Genomic DNA, 13,424 nt, shown 5'->3' with positions numbered 1-13,424 from the left:
CCAGATGCAAAATATTTCGTTTTAAATATACCAAAAATGGCCAACTTTAGTTTTCCCGCCTAAATATATTTTTAAACTTGACTAGCTACAGAGTGCCAAGGCTTAGCGCGAAATTTTAGTTTCTAAACTTTTAATATACGTCTTAAATGTTCGCGTGACTTCCGAAGCTGTTGTTCAAACTTCTAGAGTGCTCTAGTTAAATTCTTTTATTTATGACTATCAAGTTATTTGGTTAAAGTAGAAGTATTTTTCTCTGAAACAGTCATTTTCTTTGGCGGTTAAATCACGCAATCCCGGAAACGACAAACGCCTGTCTCCTAATAACTCTTTGCGTAATATAATATTGTTAAAAACATGTATAAAAGTGGTATTTTTGTTGCACGTGATCATCGTGATGTTCAATTCTATAATATATATTGACTTGTGTCATTTTGCACGTGGTCTCTTAAATAAAGGTAAGGTACTACGGAAGGCTTATGTTATTTTTTCGTATAGAGTGTTGTCGTCTGAAACCCTGCGACGTCACCATTGTAATTTGCCTATTGATAAAAAACGGTAACTGTCATGGCGGCCACTATTAACACTACAGCTATGACGTTACAAGTTTTCAAAATCGTATCAGACGACAACACTCTATATATTAAACCAAATCAATAATGTGTGAAAACATTGAAGGCCCACGTCAAGCTAAAACTCGAAATGGAAAATACACGCATCTCATTCAACTACCAGTCTACCAGAAATGCATACTTTAAAGTCAATGTCAATGATGTATTTCAAAAACGGAGTCCTGTGTTGAGTCAATCTCACATTGTTTCATCAAACCTACCATAATACATTTCATCAAACCTAACATTATACATTTCATCATCTGAAAACAGAGTGTTGCTATGGTCCATAATGGTTTTTAAACGAGCTTGGTAAAGTTACGTAATAAAATATAATTACTTTTAAATTATGAAGTTAATAACCTCAATAATATTCATCTTCTCTGTGCTAATGAATCTATGAATTAAATAACCTTATAGGCATGGTTTTTGGCACATTTACATATCACTTTAATGTACATACTACACGTTTTCCGTAATAGCATTTTACATCGGCTGCTGCGGCGCGATCTGTGTGCGCCGACTTCTTGTGGGCGGCGGCGTGGCGCAGCGTTTATATGAAATTTCGTTTTCATTATAGGACGTTTTAGCAATCCCTTTTCTAGGTCCTGATCCAATCGTAGAAAGAACTACATAATTTTTAAAGACGGATATCAACGGAAAACCTGGAAACATTGTTAAAAAATATTATATACCGTCGGCGGCGGCGGCGCAAAAAAATGCTTACATCGGCAGAGAAACCTTTGAAAATATAGAAGAGAAATAGCTACCAGACCGATTTATCGACTTTCGTAATTTAATCCTATTAATTTATGTTACTGTTATAACCTAAAATTAAAGTCTATCAGAGTAGCTTGCGAAAACTTTTAGTTTTAAAACAAAAAAAGTAATCAGCTAGGCCATGGCGTAGTGAGCGCGCGAAGTTGGCCATGGATAGGCGAATACCAAAAGCGACATAAGACCAAAAGTGCGCCCTACAAAATATTAACTGAGAGCTAGTCTCACAATATATTATTTAGTCTATGGTCAGGCGCGATTTTCTACAATCGATTTACTCGCCCCTAGACCTACGATCTTAAACGCCTCACTCAGCGGCGCAGAAGACTGGGAGAAATTCCAAATTTGGACGTATTTTTAGCCCCCTCTTCCATTCCCTATGGGGCGCTGTCAGGATGGCAGCCACTGATTTCTTCTTCAGCCGATAATTATTATTATTTTTTTTTATTCAAGGAAGAAAGGGCTGATTGAGTCTGAGAAGACCGCGAGCCCGGCGAAACACCATCTGATTAATCAGGGCGAGATATGTGTAACGGCCACGCCAACGGGGGGATACGTGGGGACAGGGGTGGGGACACCCGTGGCGGAAGTATTCCGACCACCCGTTGGGGAATTGGTAATCGTCCTCACACGACCATCCACAAACTCTGCCTCCCGGACGCCTGGGATTACAGGAGTGAGCCACTACTCCCGGCAGCCGATAATTATATTAATAGTCAGAGGTTTTCACTATTGAAACTGTGATATAATCTTCCAATCTCGATAAATTAATGATTTGTACGTAGTTTAAACTTTGGTCAGAAGTATCGCCGCCTACCGACTGAGTTTTAAATCGAATGTGTGAAAGCTGTTTGCTCATTCAAAGTTCTCTCGATTTAAAAGCTGAACGTTTCAGTTAAAGGGGCTCCAAAGTTCGGTGGCAAAAAAAAATCAGCATACTTTTCCTTCCCCCAATGGATTAAACACTATACTGTGTTTAATACATGTTCCCCCCAACCCCTCACTCGGCCTTGGCAGAGGCGGGCAGAGTGAACCGTAAATTTCGCACTTTACTGACTTTACACACATTTTGCCGCCGAACTTTAGACCCCTTTTAAAGAAAATTCATATTCAAAAGTCGTCTGTTATTTCTCCACACATTTAGTTGACAGGTATTAAAGTAGATGGCGCTATCCTTTCTAAGCTCGAATGATGTTTAAACTGTTGTTGGTACTTGGTAGTACCACGGACTGTAAATTTTAGAGGACCGGTATTCCCGAGTTATTTTACGCCCCGTTCACCGATCAGGCTGACGGAAGTCGCTCAAGGTCATAAACTAAAGCGCTTGTATTTCGGTCGGCCAGATTTCCAGATAACATGCGTGAGGGGGGGGGACTAGCTCTATGCCTGGTACAAATAACCTTGACGGACTCTCTCTCTCTATTTCGAAGTGATTGATGCACGGGGAAACCAAAATTCTACAGGGGAAGGCAACGCTTTACTCGTCCTCTAAAATTTACAGTCCGTGGTAGTACGATAAAGCTTGGATAAAGCTAGTCGATCAGGCTGGCAACGCTGTTAGAAATCAGGCTGAGAAATAAGGAATTTTTTAAACTGGACCTGTGGTCAGTGAGCCTAGGTAGTTTAATTAAAAAACTGGCCACTGCCACTTACTATTTTTAACCTTCAAAATCAGGCTTTCATAATTTATAATAAACATTCAGAAAGCCCTATATGTTTATGAATGTTTATTAGTTTAACTGATATCGGCAGATCTCCGAGTAAAGCCAGAGTTCCTACACAGTTACTACTGATGAGCCCCAAAAGGGTGAAACCGGTCTACTGTTGGAATCTCTGGCTAAAATTTTGATTTTTTATATTTCATAATTTATGGTCAAATTATCTACTCTTGACAAAATGTGCTAGGGCATGATAGGCTTAGTAGGTTAGTTATTATGGGTATTTCAAAGTTTTGGAGTGTTAAATAAAGAACTATAAATCTTGAAGGGAAAAAACTTTGAATTAATTAAGTGGTCACCAGGGCCAGTAACACCCCAAGCATTTAATTTTTAAACTGGTCCAGCTAATTTTTAAACTGGCGATTGGCCTGTGATAGTGCCTTATTTCTCACACTGCGGTCTGCGGCGCATTACACAATATCGTCTGCTTCATAGCCTTCATTTCTTATTTTATCGAGGTGGTGTTTGCGTCTTTAAGTGAAACTTTGGGATTTTAACTTTTAATAGCCGAAAAGTAATAAAATTAAACTGAAATGGATGACGAAGCTGAAACCTACAAACTTTGGCGCATCAGGAAAACAATAATGCAGCTCTGTCATGATCGGGGGTATCTGGTAACGCAAGATGAGTTAGATCAAACGCTGGATCAGTTTAAGCAGCAATTTGGTGACAGACCGAGCGAAAGGAAACCTGCTAGAAGTGATTTGACTGGTTTAGTAGCTCATAACGACGACCCCACTGACCAAATGTTCGTCTTCTTCCCTGATGAGCCGAAAATCGGTATAAAAACTATTAAAACTTACTGTCAGAGGATGCAGGAAGAAAACATCAGTCGGGCCCTCATCGTTGTTCAGGCAGGAATGACTCCATCAGCAAAACAGGCTTTAGTAGACATGGCACCCAAATACATCCTAGAACATTTCCTCGAATCTGAGCTTTTGATTAACATAACTGAACATGAACTTGTTCCCGAACACGTTGTAATGACTCCTGAAGAAAAGGCAGAGTTACTTGCCCGTTATAAATTAAAAGAGAATCAGTTAATGAGAATCCAAGCTGGAGACCCTGTAGCAAGATATTTTGGGCTAAAGCGTGGGCAGGTGGTGAAAATTATAAGACCTAGTGAAACTGCAGGGCGTTATATTTCATACCGATTAGTTGTATAATTTTGTAATTTCTTTTAAGTTTTTTTAAAGAAGTCTTAAAATTGTTTTATATTGATTAAAGATATTTCACTTTTAAAAGTTTTTTTTTAAGAAAGTTCTCACAAATAAACCTACTTGTTAATATAATAATAAGCTAGGCTAATACCAATGGCACTAGTGACTTTTATTGCCTTAATTCAGGTGACAGGGTTAAACTGAGTAGGCGAGCCCTTCATGCTACTTGAGCCAACAGCTCCATACCTTTTTACCATTAACCTCTACAAATTTTTGTGGAAATGAGGACTAAAGAACCTGAGGCAGGGATCATACAAAGCTGGAAATATGATTGTCGACAGAGTAGTCAGAGAAATTCAATTTTTTTTGTAAAAATCTGGGAAATTTATGAGGGGTTTCAGAAAGTTTTCCATAATGAATACAAATTTACATCAAGTCAAATCTTTAATAAGAAAAATGTATATTTTATATTATAAAATTGAACTAGTTTAACTTAAATAACAATCATGAAATGAGTTACTTGATAAATCTTAGTTTTATTTTATCTTGCACCTGGAAAAATTGGAGAAATCTTCGTGGGAAAACCTGGAAATATCAGGTAAATCCGGTTACCAATAGCTGTATGCATCCGGCTGAGGGAAAAACCTTTTTATTCAGTGGGGAGAGAACTTGCAAACTCAACGCAGTGCCACAAGCTGGATGAACCCAGCCCTTTTTGCTGTGAGGCAAAGGTGCTAAGCACTCTTCTACCCTACAAAGTCTTTGAAACTAAGAATTGAACATATTTCAATGAGTGGATATTTAATTTCTAACGTTTTAGGGTGACATAACAGAAGAAAGGTTGAGGTGCTTATTTAGACAGCTGCCTCATTTTATAAATTAGAAAAAAAAGGAGTCAAATGACAAAAAAAAGGGTTTTATTTACATAAGGATTAATACCATTTCCCAGCTCTCTTAGGACAACGTGTATAGGGAGCAACAAACAATATTTACATTTCTTTTTGTAACGATTCATTTTTTCATTTACTCATCCGTTTATTGTAAAGTTGAGAATAAGAGAATGGTTTAGTAAAAGGCCGAGATACAACAACTTATACCCATTCTTCGACTGAACCATTACCAAAGTCCGTGTCTCAACTCTACTTTAGAAATTGCTAAAAAAATCAAAATCTATAAAATGATGTTTCCGTCTATAGACAAAATATTGTCCTAGCTAATATGACCCATAAACCCGAGTAATACCCTAGAACAGATCAAAAAGTATATCACATGATTGAAAGTGATGAATATAAAGGGAAGAATACCAAAGCAATACGCAAAAAAATCCTTATATAAATATTTTCAGCTGCTGCATACTTGTAAAAAAAAGTGCCTTTACTTCACTTAGTTGTCTTTTAACTAGACATTTCTATGGCACTTTTTACACTTATCAATATGCCATAAAAACGATTTTAGCTACCTAGAAAGTCTTACGAAAAGGCACAATTTTAACTTATCATCTAAACAATCCAATGTTTACGCGAATCGTTTTATACAAAGTAGTAGTCCCTGAGCTTTCTCTGGTTTTTGCATTACGGGCAATGGGAAGACTTCAGTTCAACACTACTATAACAATTTTAAGGCATATATTTTGAGCGAATTATTCAATCGATAAAGGATGATTTTGAAAGAATACTTGAGACACAATTTCAATTAACGTAACGCGACATTTAATAACAGAAATTGTACCAAGTACGCTTAATTTTTTTCAGAACTTCACTACATACTGCTTGCTCAAGCGCAGTGTTTTGAAATTAACGGAGCAATAACAGGGTAGCGATTAAGCTTATTAACAAGTACGTAAACCTTTGGCACTTCATACAAAAAAGTTCAACAAATAAACTATTTAGTTAGTGGGGAATTTAGTCTAGCCGCGGCTCCGACTAATTCCAAAATTTAGACACAATTTTAACCCTTAACCCAGTTAATTGTATGTATAATATATATATTTTTAATGTTTAAGTTGCTTTTCTTTTCGTAAAATTTTGCATTTAAAAAATATAATCTTTCAATATTGTAATTTTTTAGTTAACGAGTGCAGTTTTATAGCACCATTTAAGGTTTTTACGAATTATTGAAAAGAAAAACAACCGAGAGTGATTAAAAATAATACTCTCCGGAAGCACTAAAAATGAATTACAACAGGTTTTGAATGTAAAAATCTACACATGTGAAAACGCGTGACTTCCCAACAGTGTAAAAATGGAATGACATACACAGGATTGAGATAAGTTTTTGAAAAAAAAAAAATTAAAATGAGAGCTAAAAATACAGCTAAAATATGTTAAAATAATCAGAATACACGCAACTGGAGATACAAAATATCTCTATATATATACTTTGCTATGATATTTTGCAACAGAAAAACGAACATGCAAAATCACTCTTTTTTTTGTTGATTTTTTTTTACCCCTTCATTCTCCTAAACGTATCCAGTCAGTTCATAAGGATATAGGAGACGAAACAATAAGAAAAATTAGTTAAACGTGTAAATTGTAAATGTTTTGATCCATTATAAAATATAGATTTTTTTTAAGTTACTTGATTTTTGCGTTATAGAATTCAAATTTGCGAGAAAGGCACAGTTTGTCTAAAAAAGGCACTTCGGATAGAGGAATAAAAATTCGCTCATTCTTACAACCATTTTTAAAAAAAAAAAGATGCGGTTATCCAATTCAATGCGTCACAAATAAAAAATATATAACCTATTACTAATTTTTTTTAATTTTTCTAAATCTAAGAAATTTAGATTATTTTGTGTAAACTGCGTTGATTATCAATATCATTAAAAACTTAAAAACCTCGTGTAAAAGACCTTTTGAACACGTTTATAACCAGGTTAAAACGCTGTCTTTATTTGAACTTAGCAGAGCTTCGATATCAGGTATAATGTCGGCATTAAGTTCCTCCTAATTACGAAAAAAAATTTATAAATTAGAAAAATTTGAAATAAGTGTAACGTAACTCTGGTCGGTTTACCTGTAAACTTGGAACTAAATCATCAGAATCCATGTTCTCACTGCCTAAATCCAAATTCGAAGGATGAAGCTCATCCAGACCCAAATCACCCACGTGAGAGGGATCTGAAAATAGATAAAAAAGGTTAGATAATTTCTTTTGCATTAAACTTTAATTTCACAATGAATGATAAACGAACCATCATCCATGCTACTGAGGAAATTTTCGGGCGTGTGCGGGCTGAAATTAGGACCCAAACCAAGACCACTATCTGCGCTTTCTTGTCTCGAGTGGAAGTCAGTACCACCAAGGAAAGGATCCACACCAGTCGTCGTTACTGGCGGTAACTCTGAATTGGATCCAGTGGGAGATGTGGGTATTTCTTCCCCTAATGTGCGCCGTAAAAGAACCTCCTATAAAATAAAGAAACGTTGAAATTGCGACACTTTAAAATCTATATTTAAAGCAATATTTTTTACAAGAAAGTTACAATGTGTGAAACATTACCACCGTTAAAAACCTTATCGTACTGGCAGCATTAAAAAGTAATTAAAAGTTTGCATATAAGAAAACCATTTACTTAATGGGAAAGGGAAGGAATAAATTTGTTAGGAAACCAAAATAAAATTTGAGAAAACGTTTCAGAAGCTTTAAGATATTTCCTGGGTGTATAATTTCTCTTATTTCTTGTTACTCTCGACTTGGATAGAGCTCAAAGTTTTAACAGACATGGTACAAGAGTCTAACCGATCTTTTGCCAAATTGGCGCTCTTTGGAGACCAACAGAATATATACATATATATATATATATAATAAAAATATACTTTCTCCCTCTTTTTCTTTCGTAAGTTTATATTTTTAAAAACTGGGAACATGTTTGTTAAAGGCCGCGAAAAAGAAAATAATATGTATTTTAATGATGAGATAAAAGTTTTGAAAGAAAACAAATCCAAAGAGGATAAGAGATAGAGTTTAAAATTGGACTGTGTTTACTTCCATTGAAACGGCCCGTGGATTTGCTTAATTGACTAACAAAAACTAAATTGGCCATTTTCCAGAATATCCACATTAGAGAAGGGGGAGAAAAATGGCAAAAATAACTCTAGTATATTTAAGTAAATGTTATTAAACGTACAATTATAAAACTGAAAATTTTAACTATGGAATTTGGTAACTGTAGATACAAATTATGTCACAACTTTGTATCCAAAACATACTCTACGACACTATCATTTTCAAAGGGGGGGGTCAAATTGTTTGATAAAAAATGTGATATATTAAAATTAAATGGTTAATGAATGTAATTTGAGCGTTAAGAATTAGTCAAATGAGAGTTATGGATGAAATTTTTGAAATAACCAATTTATTTTGCAGGGAATGTTCAAATTGAAAAGTTCCCTTTAAAGCTAGGTCATACACACTGCGTGTCGCCGTCAAAGTGGCGGCAATTTTTTTCCAGCACCCTATGCGTCTCTCCCTAGTGATCCTACACAATACCTGCTTTTAGGGTCCAATAAAAACAAGCCTAGCTCTTTTAAAAATAGCCTGCCAACCCAATGATATGGAAAGTTAGTCTTTGCCAAACCAAGAGGTTCATCTTTCAAACCGTTTGACTACCGTAAGTATTATAAATAAATAAAAGAAGAGCACATTTTTTTACTTCTTTCACTCTCTTGCTCCGTTGAGAGCGAGCGGTATCAGAAAGCTACCTGGTTTCTAAAAATAAAGTTAAAAAGAGAGAAAGAGCTAGGTAGAGAAAAAAAGGGGCTCCGAGATCTTAATCTCAAGATATTTTACAACCAAACTAAGTTATTTCCAAATACTCAAAATCTATCCAAGCAACGAAAGAAGTGAAACTAAACATGTAGGAAACTACAAGCTTCGCTACAAAATATTAAAACAAAATAACACGTAAATTCTATTGTGGTTATTATACATTAAAACGCACTCACATTAAGCATAGGGGGTCCATTGATGCTTCCCTGGAATGCATAAAGATACAAAAGGCTTTAATCGCTATCAAAACATCTATAGGTAAATTCAAGGGTAACCAACATTTCGGTAAAAGCTCAGAAGTAATTTAACTATTCTCTCGGTGCTTTTGACCAAACTGTAGGTTTAAACCTCAAACTCTACTCTATGAACTAAGGTAGTAATAGAACTACAAAAATGAGGGTATTAGAGTGTTATTTACAAAAATGATTAGCCACACCGATGCGTAACCAAGACAGCCAACACAGTATCACACTTATTAAAACAACAATAGCGGTGATAGGCCTGATCAATAAAGGTCCTAATGTTTATAAAACGGTTATATACCTGTCGCAATATTTCTTGTTGCCGTAGTTTTAGCCTTTCTCTTTCCATCTGTAGTCTCTGGAGGCGAAGTTTCTGTTGCCTTTGTTGTATTAAGCTACTACTACTGTTATCGGACGAGGAAGATACGAGTGAAGATAATAAACTGGATTGGCTTAGTAAAATTCCTCCACTGTTACTACTTTGAACCTACAGGTCAAATTATTTGAATTAGAGTTTAAAAAATTGCACAGAAAACTTAACTTAAATCAAGCTGAGAAAAAATAATTTAAATTTGTCGCGACGTTTTGACATGGAGCTTGCATTTCAGACGAGTATTATCTTTAATTTTTTTCATTAATTATTATTATTATTATTATTATTTTATTTTAGTACTTTTGTTTGAGGTTTTTAATAGATCTAAGCTATGGAACCTGTTGCAAATACCGAAATCATAGTAATAATATGTTATTATTAAACATTTTCTCAATTATATTCTTGTACTTAAAGTTTGAAGAGTGAAATAGAGTAACTCCTTTTCCATACTGTGATAGCAGATCAGACCAATAATATTCTGGCATTTTTCCAAAGATTTGTGTCGAAAGTAGTAAATTTTAAACTGTGGCATAGCCCTTTAGCTTTTGTAAATAGCACGCATCTCAATTCAGGGCACAATAAGTGTAATAAACTATCTCATCCTAACAAAATTTGTATTATAATTTCTCAGTTGTAAAGCGCTGGATTGTACCTGGGAGGAAGATATTTGAGGAGGTTGTTGATTTTGTTGCATTACAGGTGGTCGCTGTAGGTGGATTGCTAAAAAAGGTAAAGGGAGTATTAGTCATAACTAAAAACGGATTATTGAAGACCCATTGCATAGACATCCAAATTTTGGGCGGCTCCGGAAGTGTTTATTTAAATTTTGAGATTGGTGGATGACATGTAATATAACTCTCTTGAAAATTGGGGACCATGCTTCCGAGCATCTTAACTCTACCGAGACTAGAGGTGTAAGGATAAACAAATTTTTTTAAATTTTGACTGGTGAAAATTTCATTTTACGTGACTGCATACTTATTATTTTTTGGAATCTGCAACTGACCAACCATACTTTAAATTGATGTCCTAATGCAATAGGTCCTTAAGGGTGGTAATTTCAAAGTTCATAATTACGTATTCTAGGGTCAAACCAGCTAGTCGTGCGATCAAGGTGGTTTATAAAGTAAACTTCTCCCGAAGAGGTGGTCGCTTGCTCCCATCCTTCGGGGAGAGGTCCCAAATTTTGCAAGTTTATGGAAGATGGGTGGTTACTGGTACCACCACCCGAAGACGCATTGTTACCAGACAGACCAGGGCCACTTTTGGGTCCACTAGTGGAGGGAGAACTATTGGACGAACCACTAGGTGAAGCCGATAAGCTGCTGGCTGAGGATGTGGCAATGCCAGACGAATTTGAACCTCCACTGATTGAAGTAGCTGCGAGAGCTGCCGCTAACTTTTTCCGAGGATCTTCCCATGTTGTTGTTTGCGTGTAGTGACTAAGTAGAAAATTAAAAAAAGAAAGCGTTAAAATTAATAAATAAGCTGACTTGTCGCGCGTAAAGTAATTTCAAAAGGGATAGACCAAAGACAAGAAATGTTATTTATCTCTAGAGTGACAGCTACTAAAAGGGAACCCAGATTGGTTTTATTGAACCCTATCTGTAACACCCACTGGTTTCAATTTATATTATAAATTAAAAGCCCATTCCCTCCTATGGAGTTGACTGAACGCGTTCCACAGAGTTCAAGGTTTGGGGGGTGTATTTCAGGAATTCCGAGTGTTTGAGGTTACTCAAAGAACCACTTTTGATTTAAATAATGAAATGCATCTTTTAGAATATTAATTTAACGCGTTTGGTTCACTATACAATAATGAAATAAGTCTACCATTTTTCCACAAGTATGTGTCTATGGGAAATATATTATTGAGAGCTTTTGAGTCCTCTAGGGAGGCCCTGTCATACTCTAGGTGAAGGGGGTGAGAATGAGAGTAACATACTATGAAATCATGTTATGGACTTATGAAAATACTGGTTTCTGGTTATAGATTTTTGACTCTCTAAAAGGAAATTTAGATTGGCCTCAAGGTCACAGACAGATTATTGGGAGGTTGTTTATTCAAAGACCAGATATCAACCTTCATTTGGGCTTTCATTTATTACTCCTGGAGTTTCGTTGGGCATAAGTTTTGTCAAAAAAATGGAAAATGTTTTTCAGAATTAAAAATGAAAACTTTTAACATTTTGCTAAATTATTTTTGTGGTTGAATTAGATAAAATTTCAGTAATGCATGTAAATGTGAGTTCCTTTTGCCACGTTAAAGGGAATATCACTTAAGTATTTCTGTAGCCCCCTACAAGTTCCAATATTGGTAGCTCCCTCTTATGGCGTTAGATATTTCTGGCACTAGTTAGTGAATTCTTGCTTCAATTATTAGGGGTCTTCCATAAAGAATTCATTGAGGTTACATATTCCACGTAGATAGAGTCTTAGAGGATTTTCCAGATTTAAAAGGCCAAGTTTGAAAAATCTCTAACTAAAGAATGTATTCGTATATGTATTCATTCTACCAGAAGTTTATTATAAAGTTGTTTTAAACATAAATTAAACTTTTACCCCAATAGGTTTAAACGGTAAGCCATATATTGGAGGATGTATTCCTAGTTTTAGCTACTAGAATAATTATATTATTGATCTCTTAGAGATAAGCATCCAACAAGGCCACTTTACAATTGTAAATGAAAAGTTAGAATGGCCGCGTAATTTACATATTTATCACCAAGAATTTCATTCATTTCTTGATTGAGAAAATTAAGCTTCTATATTTTCAAATTTCCCAGTTTCAATAATGTAGAGGTATTTTCAAACACCACAAGTACAGCCAACATCAATAGTTTTGACACACGCTTTTATTTTATCGCAATTGGCCAAGATGGTACTTTTGCGCGAGTCTAATTTAAGAATACGCTGCCTTATTCAATGCTAAATTTTTGAAACCGATAGATGGCGGTAATGTTATTGAAACTGGCAAATTAAAAGGGTAGTAGCAGGAAAGACATCATTTAGTCAAAATTACCCATTCATAAGATTACGTCACACCGAATTTTCCAAGACACAATTCTGATAATGAAAAGAACTTTTGCTCGCCTAAATATATCATTTACTTCTCGCAATAGTTACAATAGTAATTTTTTTATCGCTTATGTCATAAGTAAAACAACTAGTATAGTTTAAAGTTTCGTAATTTTGGTTGTCAATGGGTTAATGTTTGGTCTCGTTTTGGCCCTAAAGGGCCTCGACTTCCTGCAACGCCTCGAAACGCATAGGCCAGGTAGGCATTTTTGAAGTTCTAAGGGTAGACGCTAGTAGCGATAAAAGGTGAAAGTTCGGCGTTTGAAAGGTTTACGCCTTAAGAATTATATTTATTGTATGATTTCGATAAATTCCGATACCAGTTTTCTGTCAATATTCGCGAGGATCTCAAATTTTTTATGAATTAAATATTTATATTAAATAATGAAATTAAATAAAACACTACATCGATTTTGCTTGTATACAAATCAGTGTCATACTTATTTTTATAATTTTATTATATCATAAGTCTATAAAATTATTCTATAAGTTTGTCACTTTGGGGAATATTTTACTGAGAGCTAGTAATGAAGTGACGTCATCACAAGAAGAAAATCTCCCCCTAGCGAGGCGCTGTCAAAGGCTACGTGTGACGCGTTGGCAAGGGGACGCAAAACGGCGACGAAGCCCGTAATGCAGTCAGTTTTGTGAATAGCTCTCAGTAAAACTTTTTCATGTGAAGAATAGGAAGTATC

At 35.3% G+C, this 13,424-nt stretch overlaps 2 protein-coding genes across 4 annotated transcripts in view; one reads left to right on the top strand and one right to left on the bottom strand.

The window, feature by feature from the left end:
* Nucleotides 1-3,525: 3,525 nt before the first annotated feature.
* On the top strand, nt 3,526-4,344 carry LOC149952002 (DNA-directed RNA polymerases I, II, and III subunit RPABC1). Its single transcript, XM_090170159.1, has one exon. The coding sequence runs from the start codon at nt 3,637-3,639 to the stop codon at nt 4,267-4,269; it is 633 nt and encodes a 210-aa protein (XP_090026285.1). The 5' UTR covers nt 3,526-3,636; the 3' UTR covers nt 4,270-4,344.
* An 819-nt stretch (nt 4,345-5,163) lies between these two features.
* The window catches only part of LOC149952001 (transcriptional coactivator YAP1-like), a 52,026-nt gene continuing 43,765 nt past the window's right edge, over nt 5,164-13,424 (bottom strand). The window contains exons 3-9 of one of the 3 annotated variants that reach the window (XM_090168467.1): nt 10,729-11,093; nt 10,304-10,371; nt 9,580-9,765; nt 9,213-9,242; nt 7,460-7,673; nt 7,282-7,385; nt 5,164-7,211 (exon numbers count right to left, since the gene is read on the bottom strand). In XM_090168467.1, coding sequence (XP_090024593.1) covers nt 7,131-7,211; nt 7,282-7,385; nt 7,460-7,673; nt 9,213-9,242; nt 9,580-9,765; nt 10,304-10,371; nt 10,729-11,093 — 1,048 coding nt within the window. In that variant the 3' untranslated portion in view covers nt 5,164-7,130. The remainder of the gene's footprint in view (nt 7,212-7,281; nt 7,386-7,459; nt 7,674-9,212; nt 9,243-9,579; nt 9,766-10,303; nt 10,372-10,728; nt 11,094-13,424) is intronic. The other 2 variants (XM_090168469.1, XM_090168468.1) reach the window with 2 other exon arrangements.

The sequence above is a fragment of the Leiobunum rupestre genome, chromosome 3 (assembly GCF_980474605.1).
Source record: "Leiobunum rupestre chromosome 3, qqLeiRupe1.1.hap1, whole genome shotgun sequence".
Lineage (NCBI taxonomy): Eukaryota > Metazoa > Arthropoda > Arachnida > Opiliones > Sclerosomatidae > Leiobunum > Leiobunum rupestre.
The sequence above is the reverse complement of the archived record's forward strand: the minus strand, read 5'-3'. Positions and strand labels throughout refer to the sequence as shown.